Consider the following 19,005-nt stretch of genomic DNA (forward strand, 5'->3'; position numbering starts at 1 on the left):
CACCAATCGGAAGAAGTTCCAACGCATCTATCTGCGTTGTTTTGAAACATTCCTCGGAGTTTCTGAAAAAAGGGGGAATTTCACACTAGCGTTCGTTGCTGTAAGTTTATCAAACGTTCAGATGTTACTGTTTATTAATATTACGTTTTATTTGGATTAATAAATAACATCGTTTATATGTAATATATGTCGCAGGGATTGTACGTCATACTTGATGTGGCAGCAATGGCGACCGGCTGCGAGTCAACTAAGAATTCACTTTTAAAAAATGGTAATTCAGGTGTTATTCTTCAGGAGCTGTCGCGTTTACATTTCTGTTTGGGTTTGGAATTGTAGTAGATGTGCATGAATGAGGTCAGCTGTATATGGTAAACAGAATGTGGCGGTAGGTGTTGTATGTGTGTATGTATGTGTGTATGTATGTATGTATGTGTGTATGTATGTATGTATGTGTGTATGTATGTATGTGTGTATGTATGTATGTGTGTATGTATGTATGTATGTGTGTATGTGTGTGTGTATGTGTGTGTGTATGTATGTGTGTATGTATGTGTGTATGTGTGTGTGTGTGTGTGTGTGTGTATGTGTGGGAGGGGGGGGTTAAGCCTTTCTGTATAGCAGTGGTGTTGATGCAGTGCCTAAATGTGATGTAGAATGTTACTCGGACTTCCTGAGTGAGGAGTTTGATGTGAAGACCTACACAGCCCATGCCATCCATCATGCAGTCATCGCTGAGCAGCTGGCCAAGCTCGCTGAGGGCATCAGTCAGCTGGACAAAGAGCTCCACTGCCAGGTGAGTCAGGTGCACCTCCCCCCCTCACACTGCCGCTGTGTTTAAATACACATCTGAAGGGAATATCTTGCCAGACTATATACATATATATACGCTACTCATGTGTTATGCAGGTTGTGGCTAGACATGAAGATCTGCTCGCTCAGGCAACTGGAATTGAGTCTCTTGAGGGTAAGATTTATTTACAAGAACAATCGCTTGGACGGTGTATATGAACCAGTGCAAGAAGAACGTAAAACAAGGTTGACGTGTTTATGTCTTGTAGGTGTCCTTGAAATGATGCAGGCGCGGATTGCTGCGTTACAGAGCGCCGTAGACAGGTACACCTTCGAGCGTTGTTGTGTGCACCGATCAGTGTTTCAGTGCTCTTACTAAACACATACCCCCACCCCCCCCCCTTCTCTCTTCTCTCAAACAAAGGATAAAGACCAAAATTGTTGATCCCTACAATAAGATTGTGGCTCGGACTTCCCAGCTCGCTCGACTTCAGGTGTTTCCTTTTTTCTCTCTGTGATATCTAAGTGATCTTTGTACAGTACTTTCATTTGCACCAGACACGTGTCGCTAGAGGAGATGTGTCTTGCTTTGTGTTTAACCACACAAAGTACATGATGAAATTGTATGGTTTTACTGTAATATGCTTAGGCTTTAAACCTGGAGACTGAGAAGGCTTATGTTCTCTTATAAAGTGACCATGGAAGGTGATTAGTTTCAGGCAGTTTGCTGTCTTTCTCCAGGTCGTGTGCGACCTCCTGAGGAGGATAATCCGAATCCTGTATCTGAGTAAACGGCTGCAGGGCCAGCTCCAGGGGGGAAGCCGGGAACTGACCAAAGCCGCCCAGAGCCTCAACGAACTGGGTGAGTGAACGACGGATATCTTTCACGCCAACCTCAACCCATCCTCGGGGAGCCGACCGGCTGCTGTGCCCATAAAAATGAACGCCACATAAAACTTGAGGCTGGATATATGTTAGATTTATCCAACAGAAGTTCACGTGATGTGCGCATGGATGTTCTCTGGTTCATATTTTGGATTTTAGACTCCGTGTTTCCTCTCAGTTTCTTCGCCTTAAACCAGAAGTTCTACCCTGTTCCAGTCTGCAGCTGTGTCTGTGTGCAAAGTCGGCCATTTTCATTTCTAAACAGTGTATCTTTGTACACGTTAATTCACCGGCTGAGTCGGTGTCTTTCAGACTACCTGTTTCAGGGGGTGGATCTGTCCGGCATTGAAGTCATCGAAAATGACCTGTTGTTTATTAGTCGTGCACATCTGGAGGTGGAGAACCAGGCCAAAAGACTTCTAGAGCAGGGCATGGAAATTCAGGTAAGAGTGTGTGCACTGTGTGGTCGTTTTTCAATTTTAATCCCCAGTGTTGTTCAGCATTTAAAAACAAATGTTATTTAGACAGTTACTCATGACTCCCTTTGGGGATCAGTAATATTATTGAGTCAGAAGAGGGGAGAATACTTCAACCGAGACAGCCGGAGATTCTTCAGATATGTGGGGGAACCTCTGTTTTTAAAAGCTGCCTTTCTCTGCGCCGACCGCAGAACCCGTCTCAGGTGGGAACGGCGCTTCAGGTCTTCTATAACCTGGGCAGCCTGAGGGAGACGATCCTCAGCGTGGTGGAAGGATACAAGGCATCGGTCCACGAGAGTGTAACCAGCGCCCTTGACATTAAAGTCCTCACTCAGCCTGCTAACATTAGGGGTTAAGTATTGTTGTTGTCCTTGTTCTAATCAGTGTGTCATCAGGAGTTATGTACAAAATCTCAAGCAGGAAGTGAAATAAGGCTATAGAACTGATTGTAGAAAATGATCGCGACGTTCTCCGTTAATATAACTACAGTGTATGTATACATAGATAGATTTAGATGTGTATGCTTTAGATATTTGAAATTTGTGTGTGTGTGTTGTCCTGTAGGTGCCCCGGGTCGGGCTGTAATGCCCACTCCAGGAAACACAGCTACATTTCGTGCTGCTCTTTGGACCAACCTGGAGAAAATGATGGACCAGATATGTGCGGCCTGTTCCCAGGTATAAGGAGATCTGTAACGCTGGTTTTTCTTTGTTTGTTTTTTACCAACGAATGACTTTGTCTGACTGTATCATGTCTTGTGCAATGTGTAGGTGCAGCACCTTCACAAGGTTTTGACCAAGAAGAGGGATCCTGTCACTCACGTGTGTTTCATTGATGAGTTCGTTAAGGTGCGGGGGAAAAAATTTATTACTGTGTGTGTGTGACATGTTTTGCTTTTTAAAGGCTCCACACTTTCCACAGTTTGAACCTCTCTTTACATGTTCTCTCCCTCTGAAGGACGGCCAGTCGAACATCTTGTACATGTTCTGGGACTCGATCGCTCAGATGCTGTCTGTGGAACTTCAGAAATCCACAGAAGGTCAGTAACCGTTTGGGTTGTTTGTACGGAACTTGGTTTACGATTGGTCAAGGGTGATTTTTCCAAGGTTTACCCGTTTTGCGTCTCATGTTCGTCATTGAAACTGTCGCACTGTTCACCCCCCTTCCCTTTATAGCCTCCACATTCCTGAAGCAAGCTCTGGAGGGAGAGTACCCGAAGCTCCTGAGGCTCTACAACGAGTTGTGGAAGCGGCTGCAGCAGTACAGTGCCAACACGCAAGGCATTCTGGGAAGCGGTGGCTCGGGGCTGGATCCGGATTTGACCATCTCTGAAGCGGACACGCAGGATCTCTTCCCATACACTAAACCAGATTATGAGTACGTCAGGCTGCATCCCACACACGCACGCACGCACGCACACACGCACATTAGTTTCTTCGAGTGACTTGAAATGTTTCAGTTTGCTCAAAAGTTCAGGCACACACACAGTAAAGCACACGCCACGTATGAAAAGTTGTCTGGAAATGTAAAAGGAGGTGGTTTGTTTGCGAGACTCGTTCTCTTTATCTATTTATACCATGTTTATATTTCTTTTGCCTGGCGTGTTTTACTTATTCATTGTTTTTAAAAATTTTAACTTGGCATCAAAATGTGTCGCCATTTTTATGACTGTCTGAGTGTATGAATGCAAGTTGATCCTGTTGCTTTGTTTTACTTTACTTTTTTTCCTCCAGTCTAGAAAAAGCTCTAAAGAGCTCCCTTCAGCCGTATGAAGCGGCCTACCTGTCCAAATCACTCTCGCGCCTGTTTGACCCCATCAATCTGGTGTTTCCGCAGGGGGGGCATAGCCCCCCTTCCACTGATGAAATGGACAGCATCATCAAAACCATTGCCAGGTTTGGGCTGTTTGTGTCCCTGTTACACGTTTAAGAGGTCTTTCACTTCTTATCAAATGTTTTCTAAAGGAATACCCCTGGTGCTGTTTTGACCTGAAGTCTATTTCTGGCTCTTTAGAACGACATGAGGATTTTGTTTGTTATATCATATATATATATATATATATATATATATATATCGTATACAATCATAGAGATATGATCTGATTAAATGCTATAAACGAATCCCAGGATGTTCTCTCGTCCTGCAGTGAGCTGAATGTGTCTCTGGTGGACCCTGGGCTGACCATCGCTGTTACCAAGAATATCGCCAAGACCGTGCAGCTGTTCTGTGTGAAGTCTGAGCACTTGGTAAGAGCGCCACAATGATTATGACTTAAGCCGGGGAAAATCCCCAGCTCTTTGTTCCCTTTAAGAGAATCAGTAATAATGATTTGTGTAATATAAACATTACCCCACCCCCCAGCTCTGTACACAGGGTGATGCCAGCCAGGTGATTGGGCCTTTGACAGAAGGTCAGAGGAGGAATGTAGCAGCGGTTAATTCACTGCACCACCTGCAGCAGTCTCTGACGAAAGTGAGTACCGTACACCCCCACCCCAGAGATCTGTAAATCTCCTTGTATGCGAGACTGATGATTTAACGTGGTGTAACATGGACATGTGTCACATGTAGGATTAGATGAGATGTTTTTCATTCACAATTTGATTGATTAAATTAACGCCTGGACTTTTAGTAACGTTATTAACTATATAAAGATTATATTTTCGACATACGAAAAGAGCGTACACACAAGAATGCTTGTTTTTTTAACCTTCTCTTTGATCGTGTGATTTTTAAAATGTTCAAATTGATAAATAAACTTTGATTACACTTTAAAATCCGTACACGGTTTTTTTTTTTTTTTTTGGTCAGCAGTCTCGTGAAGTGTCACTCGTTTAATTATATATATATATATAATATAAAAAAGAAGACCGTTCACTTTTTTTTTCTGTGCTTCTGATTTTTGTAACCGAGTTACTGACCAACCCTTTCCGCGTGTGTTCAGGTAATATCCGTACTTCCTTCCTTCCCTCCGGCTGCAGAGCAAGTACTTACAACGTCTTTAGAGGTAATATATACATACACACACACACACACACGTCTTAGTTATGTACATCGTGTATATACTACTACCTGATTTTCTGTTGAACATTCAAACTCGCAGTCAAAGCTGAATGACTTCAGACAATTAGTGAATTGATTTAAAAGTGTTTATAGGCCTATAATCCCATCATTTATATAAAAAAGGGAGCATGTTAGTTTCTTCAAGCTTCCTGTAGGTTTTTTTTTCCAGAGCTGGCCTTTTTTAATCGTTTGCATCCGTCTTATTTATGCCATCTTTGTCTTTCAGGCGGTGCAGGCTCTGATGGACAGCGCAGTCCATCCGCTGTTGATGTCTGTTACAGACTCTGTGGAAGCCATTCTCCTCACCATGCACCAGGAAGACTTCTGCAGGTAAATAACCCCGAAAATCCTCCTGTCACACACATACCCTCCGTTCATTCACGGCAAACAACATGTCGGTCATTCCTGTCGTCTCTGTCCTTGCTGACCGAGTAACAGGAGTCTTAGTATTAAAACTTAGTACTGATTGAACTGAATTTACTTAGTTGCCAATACCCAGTATGATTTCAGTACGACATTTCCTTACAGTAGCTAGCTAGCATTATTTCTGTGTCTAGCTTTGGTGTAGGATGTTGTAAGCATCTAGCTGGATTTGTTTGGACGCGTTTTTAAACATTAGCTAGCGTTAGTCTGGAAATGTTCTCTGTCTTCCTGCTAGCTAGTTTTTGTTTGGGGATGAACCTGTTTAGCTAACGCCGTTGTCCGTCGATGATCTACGCTGAGTTTCTGATTGGTTAAGTGATAGACAGATGCGCCAAACCGGTTTTAATGCCCATGAGGCATGGCAGTGTGTATGTGCAGATACAAGTGTGTGAAATGTGTTTCCGTTATAAAGTCCAAGTCATGCATGGGAATATTATTAGCACATTTTTTCTGACTCTGTAGAGTTTGCCCAGTTTGAATGCATTACTGCTTTTCCCTTCTCACTGAAAAAGACTCGAATAGCATAAGAGGTCACAAGTTACCCATCGCACAAAACGCGTTTCTTGGCAACAGGTGATGGAAGACCAGTGAACAAGTGTGCCTTAGATCATTGGGGCACCGATCACACATTCTAAAAGGGGGGGGACCCTAAATAAACAAAACGATGCCCTAATTCTGTCCTAACGTTACAGGTGTGACTATTTTAAACATTATTTATCCCTATAGGACATGGACCACTCTTTAATTTGTGTGTATAGTGTATTTATAAATGATAGTATGTGACAATGTTGTGTGTGTGTGTGTGTGTGTGTGTGTGTGTGTGTGTGTACTCCTAGTCCTCTCTCAGCTGGAGAGAAGCCAGACATGCCTTGCTCTCTGTATATGCGCGAGCTGCAAGGCTTCATATCCCGGGTCATGAGCGACTACTTCTGCCACTTGCAGTCAGTGGACTTCCTTTATGACCGAACAGAGGCCATCGCTCAGCGCGCCATCACGCTCTTCATCCGCCACGCCTGCCTCCTGCGGCCTCTCGGTGAGGGCGGCAAGATGAGGCTGGCTGCAGACTTCGCCCAGGTGAGGAAGGCGAAAAGGTTTCGGTTTAGCTGAAGGTACGAAGGAGAACTTCAGGCCATGTGAGACTAAGTGCAGTCATGGAAAGTTACCTTAGGAGCTTGTCAAATGTAATGTAATGTCATTAGGTTCAGTGTTTTCCCAATAGTAAGCTGGATGTTTGTCTTGGATTAGCGTCAGTTTGAATAAGGCATACTGATCTGGTACTGGGTACAGATTGATTATTTTCTAATCGCCACTCATTATGAGGAAAAAACCAAAAATTTAAGAAAACATGCTTTTTGCAATTTGTTCAAAATTATATTCAGGAGTGTGTGTGTGTGTGTGTGTGTGTGTGTACATGTGTGTGTTTCAGATGGAACTGGCTGTGGCTCCACTTTGCAGACGAATATCAGACCTGGGAAAAGCATACCGCTTGCTGCGCTCCTTTAGGTGAGTTTATAGTGATACTCGTCTGTCTCGTGCTCGATTTGGGAAGATTGAGGTCTTCCCGAGAGCAGGTGGGGGACAGAAGTGAAATTCGTACACTGGTGGCTTTAGGTGCCACCGCATTTATTTGATCAGTACACTGTATACATACTCCGTTCATGAATGCTGAAATAAAAATACCAACTTGTATTTTATTTACATTTCACAGTGTAGATTGAAGACCTTTATAAAGATTTTTTTTTTTAAGGTAATGAGAGGGATTTTTACACAAAATGACTAAATATAACCTCAGGCTTTATTGAATCTCAGTAGATTGAAATTTAAATAAAAACACAACAAAAAAATCTAGTGCGTCAAATTTATATGTACCCACTGTAAATTTCCCATGTCTTTTCATGTACTGGTCTTTATTATTTCATTTATAGAGTAAAATATCATGTGGTGCGACTGTCCGACCATTAGTGCAGTTAAAAATTGCTCAGAGTCCTTTCGTATTTTTATTTAGCTGTATTTTGGATTATTTTAAAAGTGATTTGCATTACTGACCAAACCTGCGACACGTTCACATTCTTAAATACAATTAGCACAATATCTCAAGAGCGAGTATTTGAAGTTTTGTACGATTTATATGGAATTATCATCATAACCAGCAGATGAACCAATTAGATTGATTAATTGATCCAAAGTTAAATGTTGTTTCCGGTAGAGGCTGTTGGTGTCTAGTTCAGTAGAACTTTATATATTTATATATATATAAAGAGCTGTAGTGACAGGAAGTCCTGTTTCACTTCGGTGGTTAGAGGCCTAGCTCAGTCTTGCAGTACATGCAAATCTAGCAGGAACAGTCACGCGATGTGAAGAAAAGAAAGGTTAAGAAAAATACAAGCAAGCTGATTAGGAGAATATTTTAGCACGTTTAATGTGCTACGTTTTTGTACTAAAAACACTTATGCGTGGCTTTATGAACCAGAAAGAATCAAATGAATTGCGTATCGATCTATAATTAACCATGGCAGCTCTTCTCATCATTTGGTGATCACCTGTCATGTGGTGTAACAAATAACTGCAACAACTTTATTAAAATTCCATGTGGATACTAAATAATGTATGCATGTTTTTTTTTTTTTTCTACAGCTGTAGAGATAATAATATTAGTATATTATTTGGAGTGTAAATCACGGTCACACTACATGATGATTTTTAAGACCATCGCCAATTAATGTTGTTGAAAAAGGGCTAAACATAATTCTACATTTTTACATCCAAATATATGTTCATCACATTCCAAAGGTTTCACCAATTACCAAAAATATGCGTCTTAAAATTTTTTTAGATTTTTTATATTTAAAAAATTTGTCCTTTCAAAATGTTTTGTGTGTGTGTGTGCGTGCGTGAATGTATTCCAGGCCTCTTCTTTTTCAGACTAGTGAGCACATAGCCAGCAGTCAGGCCGTGGGTGATCTGATTCCCTACAGTACCATATTGCACTTCCTGTTTTCCCGCGCCCCAGCAGAACTGAAGTCTCCTCACCAGGTACAATACTTCAGTGAATTAAATGCTATTTTTGTACATGTAAACATGCAAGATGATTAAACTCACTATTTGTAACGCAGATTTAAAGACAATGTGTCGTAGTTTTAAACCACACGTTATTGATCGTCTTTTGAAATCCTTTTTCAAACGCAGAGAGCAGAGTGGTCTGTTGCGAGGTACTCTCAGTGGCTTGATGACCATCCTTCTGAGAAGGATCGCCTTATTCTAGTCAGGTAATCGAGTCCCTAGTACATATAAACACGGCCAGTAGTTGGCCAGCTTAACCTTTAAAACCCCTTGGACGGATTCAAGCATACAGTTTGTAGTATTAAAATGAATCTCCGGCTTGTTTACTTGCTCATTGCTTATGTATTTACCTCACAGCGCTAGTTAACCAGTTTTTTCTGTCAAACATCAGATGCATCAGAACAACACATTAGTATAAAGAAACAAACAAACTCTATTACACAATTCCTAAAGCCCCCAGTTACCCACACATTCTTAAAACCTACCTTTAAGAAAACTAAATGTACTCTTCATTACTTGTTTAAAAGTCTAAAATGAGCCAAAAGGAATAGTTAAAATGATTTACAGTGTTGCTTAGAATTATCTGCACAGATCTGACCTAAAACATCATCAGATCTTCACACAAGTCCTAAAAGTAGACAAAGAGAACCCAGTTAAACAAATGAGACAAAACTATTACACTTGGTCATTTATTTATTGCGGGAAATCCAATATTGCATATCTGTGAGTGGGAAAAGTATGTGCACCTCTAGGATTAGCAGATTAATTTGAAGGTGAAATTAGAGTCTGGTGTTTTCGATCAATGGGATGATGATGATCAGGTGTGAGTGAGTGATCTATCAGAGTCTGATCTTCACAACACATGTTTGTGGAGGTGTATCATGCTACAAACAAAGGAGATTTCTGAGGACTTCAGAAAGAGAGTTGTTGAAGCTCAGCAGGTTGGAAAAGTTTATAAAACCATCTGTAAAGAGTTTGCACTCCACCAATCCACAGTCAGACAGATTGTGTAGAAATGGAGGAAATTGAAGACCACTGTTCCCCTCCCCAGGAGTGGAGACCAACAAAGATCACTCCAAGAGCGAGACGTGTAATAGTCCACGAGGTCACAAAGGAACCCAGGATAACTTCTAACCATCTAAAGGCCTCTCTCACTTTGTTGAGGCTAATGTTAATGTTCATGAGTCCACCATCAGGAGAACACTGAACAACAACAGTGTGCATGGCAGGGTTTCAAATAGAAAGCCACAGCTCTCCAAAAAGAGCATTGCAAAAAGAACCATCTGTAGTTTGCTAAAGATCACGTGGACAAGCCAGAAGGCTAATGGAAAAATGTTTAGTGGATGGATGAGACCATAATAGAACTTTTTGGTTTAAATGATGTTATGTTTGGAGAAAGGAAAACACTGCACTCCAGCATAAGAACCTTATTCCCTCTGTGAAACATGGTGGTGGTAGTGTGATGGTTTGGTCCTGTTTTGCTGCATCTGGTCCAGGACGACTCGCCATCATTGATGGAACAATGAATTGTGAATTATACCGGCGAATTCTAAATGAAAATATCAGAACATCTGTCCATGAACTGAATCTGAAGAGAAAGTGGGTCATGCAGCAAGACAACGATCCTAAACACACGAGTCGTTCTACCAAAGAACGCTTAAAGAAGAATAAAGTTAATGTTTTGGAACGGCCAAGTCAAAGTCCTGACCTTAATCCAATAGAAATGTTGTGGAAGAACCTGAAGCACGCAGTTCATGTGAGGAAACCCACCAACATCCCAGAGTTGAAGCTGTTCTGTACTGAGGAACGGGATAAAACTCCTCCGAGCCGATGTGCAGGACGGATCAACAGTTACCCCAAACGTTTATCTGCAGTTATTACTGCACAAGGGGGTCACACCACATACTGACAGCAGAGGTGTACATACTTTTACCCCTCACAGATATGTAATATTGCATCATTTTCTTCAATAAATAAATGACCAAGTGTAATAGTTTTGTCTCTTTTGTTTTAATTGGATTCTCTTTGTCTGCTTTTAGGACTTGCTGATGTTTTAGGTTAGCAGAAATATAGCAAAATGTAAAAAGGTTCACATACTTTCAAGCAGCACTGTATACTGTACTGAGGGACCAGAAGGTGAAATCGTCACCGAATGTTGTTGCCTTTCCAGAGAACGGTGTATAATAGAATCAGTTTGTGTAATGTGCAGAATGCGTTCAGTGACTTGAAGTGTTCATTATTGGGTTAACTTTCCCCACACATAGGTGATACTTTGGCACTGAACCTAGAAAAAAAAACCTGTTCTCTCTCAGAGAGAGTGTGGTGAGAGAGAGCAGAGCCATATAAACTAATGAAAGAGAAGACCTGGTATAGAGCTGGTGAAACACGCTTGAAGCCTATGAATTATGGTGTTCCTGAAATAAGAACGTGCCCTTTCTCCTTCTTTTAAGGGGCGCTCTGGAGGCCTATGTGCAGGCTGTCAAAGCCAGACAGGGGAGGAATTTTGCACCAGTGTATCCCATCATGCTCCAGCTTCTGCAGAGGGCCACCAGTGGGTCGGTAGAAAGATGAGCGATCAGGGATTAGCTGGAACAGGGCTGTCCCTTGTCCATCACTACAAACTCACTCTGTCAAATATATATGGAGGTGTTTTTTAAGCAGTGGTGAGTAAGGTGTGGGGATTTGTGAAATATGAATATTTATGTAAAAAAAAAAACAGTGGGGGGGGTTTTGGCTCTGATATTTTTTTTTTTTTAAGCAGGTTTTATTTTCTTCAGGCTTAATGTCCGTTAGAAAGTACTTGTGTAGCAGGATACTGATGTTGATTAAAGACCGCTTTTGTTCACAGTCAAATCCGTGTAGTTCTACTGACAAAACACACACACTGAAATCTTTTCAAATTATCCGTCATCTCACAGGTCGGACTGTAATGTTTACAAACTCTCCTGTACAGTAATACCTTTACAACACTAGTTTGGTCAGGTAACAGTGGTAGAGATTCTTATTTTGAGTTTGCACTAGGAAGAGCGTGAAGGGACAGTCCTAACTGATGCTCAGTGAACTCAGCCTGGAAAGCTGCCTGCTCCAAGATGGAAGTGCTGATGACATGAGGCTTACAGTATCTCTAGTTATGTTACCACAACTAAAGTTTTGGTCATCAGGTCCCATTGTAGCTATGAAATAAACAATGTCATTCATCAGCTGGGAAGCCTCTTCCAATCCTTAAGGTTACACATGGGTAATAACTCAAGTCAGGAGATTGTCTGGCCCACTTGAGCTGTAGTGGCTGTATGTTTGGGGTTGTTGGCTGATGAGATTAAATGATACCCTAATATGATTATATGGGGCTGCTTCTATGCAAACGTTAATGAGGCATATCGTATCATGATGCTCCCATCAGCGTGCTTCACTGTGGGTATGATGGTGTTCTTGGGATTGTACACACACAACCCTATTACCTCCAAACTTGATGAAATAATACAAGTCTGTGGCAGTAATTCGGCTCACCGAATCCGAGTACATCGTGTCAAAAGAGTGCAAATTTTAAACATGCCTGTTTTATTTTAGCAGCGGAGATGATTGCAGCGCCGTCCACTGCTTATTGTTCTCTGTGGAGCTGCTGTGACTGCTGAACTTCTCTCTTATCTTCTTTTTGGCATCAGTCTGAGAGCAGATTGTGCAAATCTTGTATGGTTCACCTGTCCCGGGATGATTTAGGTGTGTTTCCCTGAACTTTCCACCTGCATATTATCAAACCAGTTGTACTGACGGAGATGATTAAGGTCTTTATGACTGTTAAAACAACACTCGAAAAGGAAAAAGAAATACTGTTGTACCCGAGAACTTCAGGAAGATCCTTCTATAATTTCCATTCGTTGAAATTTCACACAAGAAGTAGCAATCTCACGCATTTATATTTAGAACTTGATTTTACTTCCCCCCCCCTCCATCAGATTAATTTTTTAAACATATTTTTATTTGTACTCATACATCAGTAACGTAATTCAAGTATTACAATTATGAAAGTAATGTGATCTGATTACTTCAAGGTCACATGTCAATAAAGTCACGAGAAATGCAATTTGAGTGAAAATACCTTAGAGCTTAAAAACATGTTCAATGTTTGGATTAAATAAATAAATAAAAGATCACTGTCCCTGATGCGGGTAACGTCACATCACAAAAGCTAGACTGGTTTTCCTTGGTTTTTTTTCTTTCATTGGGGAAAATGAATGCAAATTTTAATACACTGAAAATACACACTATTAGCATTTTTATATATATATATATATATATATATATATACATATAAAAATATAAAAATAATTGGTTTCACTCTGCCCACACTTTTTCCTACACTCTCCTGAATGTCCATGGAATAAAATACGTGAACCTTCTGCCATCATTTACACATTTGAGCGGCCGTGTAATACAAAGCAGCGTGATAACATGGAATTAAAAATGAGCTTATATGGCCATGGGCACTGTTTCAGCAGTCATTTGCTGCTATTGTCAGGCAACTGTACACAACAGCACTTCACCTTCACGTGTTCGCTGAGAGTAGGATAACGGTTGAGAAGCAGGAATTTGGCCAATAGTTGCTGCAAGTCTTTTATAATCGACCAATCGGTGTGAGAAGAAGGGAATTACAGAGACGGGTTAAAGCAATGCAAACATGCACACACGATGCACTATTAGACCATAAGCACATCATAATGAAATTAAAGCCAAATCCCGGTTTTAAAGTTTTTTTAATGTCTAGAAGAGGACGTGTCTGGGGGATTAAGAGGACGTGCGCTCACCCTAAAAAAGCATTTCAGAGAACAATGAACAAATGTGCTCATTTCTACCGAATTAACTTTGCACAAAATATACCTAACATGTATTCTGTTATTCCCCAAGCCTGATTTAAAACATTTTTTTTATGTATTTTGGCCAGACAACCAAATCGTGTCCAAAATCCTAGTGTGAACCCAGCTTAAGTGGATATCTGCACTGGAAGTATATTAAACAACAAAAACAATAGTGTCCGAATATTCATTTCCCCTCTCTGTATGTGGAACAGGGGACAAAAAGTAGTACAGAGTAGCAAGAAAATTCGTGTCCACCAAAACAAATTCAACATTATTAAGTCTTACAGAGCCCTCCACTAATATTGGCACCCTTGGTAAAGGGCTGTGAAAATTTGTCTTTATTGTTGAACCTTTTGATCTTTTGTTCAAAAAGTTCACAAAAATACTCTGCACTCATGGATATCAAACAATTGCAAACACAACACAGGTTTATAAAAAAAATCATTGTTAAGTATGTGTACAACATTTATTGGCACCCCTATGTATTCATGTTTGTATATTCCCATTGATATTTTACATTTTTTAGTACACCTGGGTGACTAGGAACAGGAAATTGTTCAACAATAGCTTCCTGTTTCACAGGGGTATAAATATGAGGTAACACACAGGACAAATTCCCTTAAACATTCATAACAAGGGGTAAGAGCGAGGAATATAGCTGTGATGTGCAGAAAAAGGTTGTTGAGCTTCACACAATGGGGCGTGTCTATAAGAAAATAGCACAAGCATTGAAAATGCCCATTTCCACCATCAGGGCAATAATGAAGAAGTTCCAGTCCACTGGAAATGTTATGAATCGACCTGGAATTGGACGTGTGTCTATATCGTCTCAACGCACTGTGAAGAGGACGGTTCGGGTGGATAAAACATCTCCAAGGATCACAGCTGGAGAACTGCAGGAGTTAGTTGCATCTCGGGGTCATATGAGAAAAATATATTTGAAGTATATTCCCATTGATATTTTATTTTTTTAGAACAATTGGGTGACTAGGAACAGGAAATTGTTCATGCTATACAAGTATATATATATATACACACACACACAAGTTTGTAAAGTAAAACACTGACAACACGTAATTCATTGGTTCACTTTGTCATTGTATTTAAATAAAAAAAAGAACCAAGTCAGTGTGTCTTTCAATGTCTTTTTTCATATATATTGCCCTGTCTGAATCAAACCTATGCTCAAATATGATAGAATGATCTCGGAGTGATCCATGTCTGGAAATCCAGTGTGGTATTTACACAGAAAATCTTACATCTACCCGCTTATTTGTTCTGTCATAGTCACTAGGAGCTGCTATGGGTCACACTTCATGATTTCTCGGAGACAGACTGTCGCATAACAGGACGCGTTCAAGTTAAAAGCCAGAGCCAGGCTAGTTCTGCACGGAGGTGCGGACAACCCCGTGTCCTGTGTGTCCTCGTCAACGTGTAGGTTATAGGAGACATTACGAGGGTAAGACAGTAGGGGGCGATAGCAACCCGGGACGTTGAGTTTAAGTGAGGGGATTCTGAATCGACATGAGCCAAGTCCGTCCTGTCCCAGTCTTTCCTGATACCAGGAGCCGAGCGCATTCTCTGGGTACTTCACACTGTTGCCTGGCATTGGGAGGACCACCTGAATAACAACCACGGATAAACAAGACAACTACATGACACAAATGACTCGAAAGAAAAAGACCTTTCACTTCTTTTTACACTTATGGTTAGTAGTGAGTCAAAAAAATAATAATAGTGAAAGTGTTCAGTAAGACACTTCCTCCTTTTGTTTGTTTAAACTTCAGAGTGAAAGAGAAAGAGAGGAGAGATACTGAACCGTACCTGATCTAGTGAAAAGACGCCGTCATGCTCTTCTGCAGAGGTGACAACATGGACCTGAAGGACAGGGAAATGAGATCAGACTTTACAGGTTACATTCCTGGTTACTACGTAAGCTAAAACGCCATCGTTGCTTTTACCCCGAGTTAAAATGGTCTCACCTGTGACGCAGGCGTTTCTTCTTCTGCTTGGCTATCTCTGCAGGCCGCGGCTAGGACCAGGTCTCCCTGTACGGGCCGAGGTCCTAGAGTCCGCAGCCTGAAGCACGCCGCTTCGTTCCACAAACGACTACAGTAGGCGTGGAGGTAAAAGACCCTCATGCTATGCGGCAGGCTGAGCCAAGCGTGAGTGCAACCATCGGGGCCGCTGCCGTAGCGGTGCAGAGCTCGTAGCATCAGCCTCTCTCTGGCCTTATGCGGAGGCATGAGAGCCAGGCTTTCTTTTGCATTCCCTGAAGAAGATACCCGCATCTCATCAGTTCCTCATTATCCTCACAGACCACAAAGGGTAGTGGACTTCATTCCTCAGCTTAAATGAGTATAGTTACAGTACCCTTATAGTACGCTTAGTTATCGTTGGGGGGGGGGGGGGTTTGAGAATTTCTTGTGTGCAATCGCGACTTTAGACCGAAACGCATATGATGGACAAGAGCAGGAGAAAAGGTGTGAACACATCCATCACTGAAGCAGGAGCTATAGACTTGAGTGTGCCATATCTTGTCTAATAAAACCTGCACATGTGAACGATGGGAATAATCCATATAACATGTCCCAATGTGTACTTACTGTACCTGTCTGATGGAAATGTTGCTTGGCTTTGTTTTCCAGGTCATCACCTTCCTCTGGGCTCAGAAACAACCTGAGAGCTGTATTCTGAAGGGGACGCAGACATACAGAAACAAAATACATTACCAGAATATCCAGCATAACGACGTCCATCATTGTCTTTCTCACCAGAAACACAAGCATCCAAGCCCAACTAAATCACTCCAAACCATGTGACAAAACGTGTTATGGTCTGATCAGACCAAAGTAGAATTGTAAAAGACACAACTGGGGCAACAACAACAACAAAAGACAGCTTATCATACAAACACCCCCATATGCGTGGTGAAGCATGGTGGTGGCGGTATCGTGTATGGGTCTGCTTCTCCTCAGCTGGGACTGGGAAAAAATAAGTGGAATTACTTGAAGAGGGCTGTGCGTAGGAGATCACCGCGCAATTGAGCAGATCTGGAGTTGTTGTTTTTTTCTTCAAGGAAGCATGGAATAAAATTGACCGATCTAAGGTGCTCCAAAGTATGTGTGGTACACTCTAGTCCAAAACAAATGGCTTTGGTTTCATTTTAAATTTAACATCGCAATTGTAACAGGTGTGTGTGTGTGTACTTTTTATATACACTATACAGACACACAAAGGGCAAATAGACCTCATGAACTGAATAGTCATTACCATGTCGTCCTTCAGAAGCTCAAGTCCCACCTGGTCTGCTTGAACTTTCTGGCTACTTCCAAACCTCTGCGGTCCGTAATAATTCACAAAGCCCCGAGTCTGCAAGATGGTCATTGAACTTATTGTATTCGCACAGTCACACACTGAAACATTAAACGTAACGTGATTCCGAACACATCGGGCCAAATTGTGCAATTACAGCATCGTGGGATTATAATTATAGTATAAGGGTCAAATAAACTTGGTTCACCTTCACGTTCTCCACAGCCTCTTCCACAAGACTTTCTAGATCGGTTGAACTACACTTGTGAGGCTTCAGGTCCCGGATGACAAGGTCAAAATGGTTGCCTGCTAGCCTTCCAAGCCGAAGGGGTTCGGATACTGGATGGATTTTAGACAGTTGCAGTCCTTTCCTCTCAAACACGTAGGTCTTCGCCAACAACCTGTCAGATAACAGACACAAATACTACAGAAGTACAGAAAACATATATATATATATATATAACTAAATACTGACTTGAGCAGCAAGATGGCAGCCACTAGAACCAAATAAGCTGCATCTGACTATTACATACTGTTATAACAGTAAACTGCATAACTGTTCAGCTTAAGACACGATGTCCTTTACCGTTCTGGAGAAATCTTCTTCACAACCATCGACTGATAGGTTATGGCTCGTTTGTCTTTGATGCCAGCGTAGGAGAAGTCAGATGGAAGAACTCCAAGCACTGCTGCCATATAGCTGATAGCCTCTAAAGTCTCAAGATTTTCTTTTCGTAGGGTGAAACCTTATTGATGAGAAAGACAGGCGTGTTAAAGCGTTGAAAAACAGCACGCGAGCATCAGCAGTGAGATCTGAAACACTTTCCAACGGAGTACTAAACAGGCTTGTGCTGCTGGTCTAAATCAGATGGTCTGAGATGATCTAGTACGCTGTCAGCACAGAATCCTTATACATAGCCGTTATGAGCAGTAGAACTGTGACAAGACTGCCAATCATGATCCTTTTTCCTCACCTGTGTAAAGATCCTGCTCATCCGCCCGCTCGGCTGCCGTCCTCTTCCTGGCCTGTCGCCCTCGCTCCCTCAGCCTCACTGTAATAGCAGTTCTGCCCCGCGTCGCGAAGCTCTTCGTCTCCATCAGCTTTCCAAACTTTCTGCTCACGAAATGGTGAACAGACGTCCGGTGCTCCTTGATGTCATCCGGCACAAAGGTGAACGTGGAGCCAGGAACTTTAGCATCTTTAAACCTGAAGAAATCCTCCGCTTCCTCCACAGAGACTAAATGCGACAGTTCTCTAAAGTCTGGGTCCTCTCTGACCAGGATCTCGTCGTGGTCGGTGACGGTCATGAGAAACGGGTAATTGTACTTCAGCGCGCTGTGCACGATGGCTCGCTGCTGCTTGTCTGGAAAGGCTCCGAGGGAGATTTCCAGGTTCTTCTGCACTTCAGTGCAACCTTGGACAACGCTGGCAAATTGTTCTAAAGTCTTCTTTACAGAACTGCTTAGAATGACACTCAGGTCGAAACACTCCTGGCTCAAAACTTCACCACCATCTAAGCTCACAGCATCGCTTGGGACTTCATCAGAAGGTGTTTCCTCAGTCAGGAGGTTTACTCTGATATTGTCCTTCTGTGGAAACTCGTTGCTCTTGAACGTCACAGGTTCCTCAGGAGCACCTGGACTGTTCACAAGCTGCCCATGCACATCTATCTCAGTGACTACAAAGTCCTGGGTGGAGTTCTTGATGCTGCCATGAAAGCCTTGATGAGCAGATCTGCAGGCCAGTGATGGTGTCCCTCCCTCCATCCTGGCATCTCCTGTAAGACACGTGACGCGAGCACGTGGCAGTTTTAAACAAAGACAAATAACTTCACAATGCACACCAAGCATTTGTTATTAAAACATCATCATCTTCAAATATCTGCATGCGCACAAAAATACGACTTGTATTTGTGTTGTGTTGTAAATGCGTTATTTATTATTATTATCATCATCATCATCATCATTATTATTATTATTATTATTATTATTATTATTATTACCGTGATCTTAGAGCACGCTGTAAAAGTTAAACGCACCGTGTCACACATGAAGCACTGCGCACTTTGGTGACGTCATCGACGTGCTGCGCTTTGACTGGCTGCATTCGCCTAGCCTCGGAAGTGGGAACGCTAGTGC

At 41.9% G+C, this 19,005-nt stretch overlaps 2 protein-coding genes across 5 annotated transcripts in view; one reads left to right on the forward strand and one right to left on the reverse strand.

The window, feature by feature from the left end:
- Window positions 1-16,910, forward strand: cog5 (component of oligomeric golgi complex 5). Of its 3 annotated transcripts, none has more exons than XR_008388485.1 (24): window positions 1-100; window positions 196-271; window positions 654-793; window positions 907-964; window positions 1,059-1,113; window positions 1,214-1,283; window positions 1,531-1,651; window positions 1,987-2,117; window positions 2,345-2,504; window positions 2,718-2,830; window positions 2,924-3,001; window positions 3,111-3,192; window positions 3,329-3,530; window positions 3,887-4,048; window positions 4,300-4,399; window positions 4,515-4,625; window positions 5,097-5,159; window positions 5,442-5,545; window positions 6,475-6,712; window positions 7,065-7,141; window positions 8,545-8,671; window positions 8,825-8,904; window positions 11,149-11,361; window positions 16,200-16,910. XR_008388485.1 is itself a non-coding variant. In XM_053649746.1 (23 exons), the coding sequence occupies exons 2-23, from the start codon at window positions 226-228 to the stop codon at window positions 11,267-11,269; spliced, it is 2,439 nt and encodes an 812-aa protein (XP_053505721.1). In that variant the 5' UTR covers window positions 1-100; window positions 196-225; the 3' UTR covers window positions 11,270-12,953. The 3 variants fall into 3 exon arrangements, 1 of the variants encoding a protein (XP_053505721.1); XR_008388486.1 differs by lacking the exon at window positions 16,200-16,910 and adding an exon at window positions 14,306-14,628; XM_053649746.1 differs by lacking the exon at window positions 16,200-16,910 and having other exon boundaries at window positions 11,149-12,953.
- Window positions 14,629-19,005, reverse strand: part of pus7l (pseudouridine synthase 7 like) — a 5,258-nt gene continuing 881 nt past the window's right edge. The window contains exons 1-9 of one of the 2 annotated variants that reach the window (XM_053649750.1): window positions 18,870-18,951; window positions 17,841-18,644; window positions 17,453-17,612; window positions 17,075-17,267; window positions 16,825-16,923; window positions 16,163-16,244; window positions 15,534-15,823; window positions 15,376-15,429; window positions 14,629-15,172 (exon numbers count right to left, since the gene is read on the reverse strand). In XM_053649750.1, the coding sequence (XP_053505725.1) occupies window positions 14,852-15,172; window positions 15,376-15,429; window positions 15,534-15,823; window positions 16,163-16,244; window positions 16,825-16,923; window positions 17,075-17,267; window positions 17,453-17,612; window positions 17,841-18,633 (1,992 nt within the window). In that variant the 5' untranslated portion in view covers window positions 18,634-18,644; window positions 18,870-18,951 and the 3' untranslated portion in view covers window positions 14,629-14,851. Of the gene's footprint in view, window positions 15,173-15,375; window positions 15,430-15,533; window positions 15,824-16,162; window positions 16,245-16,824; window positions 16,924-17,074; window positions 17,268-17,452; window positions 17,613-17,840; window positions 18,645-18,869; window positions 18,952-19,005 lie in introns of those variants that run through there. The other variant, XM_053649748.1, reaches the window with a different exon arrangement.

This window comes from Ictalurus furcatus, chromosome 19 (genome assembly GCF_023375685.1).
Source record: "Ictalurus furcatus strain D&B chromosome 19, Billie_1.0, whole genome shotgun sequence".
Classification (NCBI taxonomy): Eukaryota; Metazoa; Chordata; class Actinopteri; order Siluriformes; family Ictaluridae; genus Ictalurus; species Ictalurus furcatus.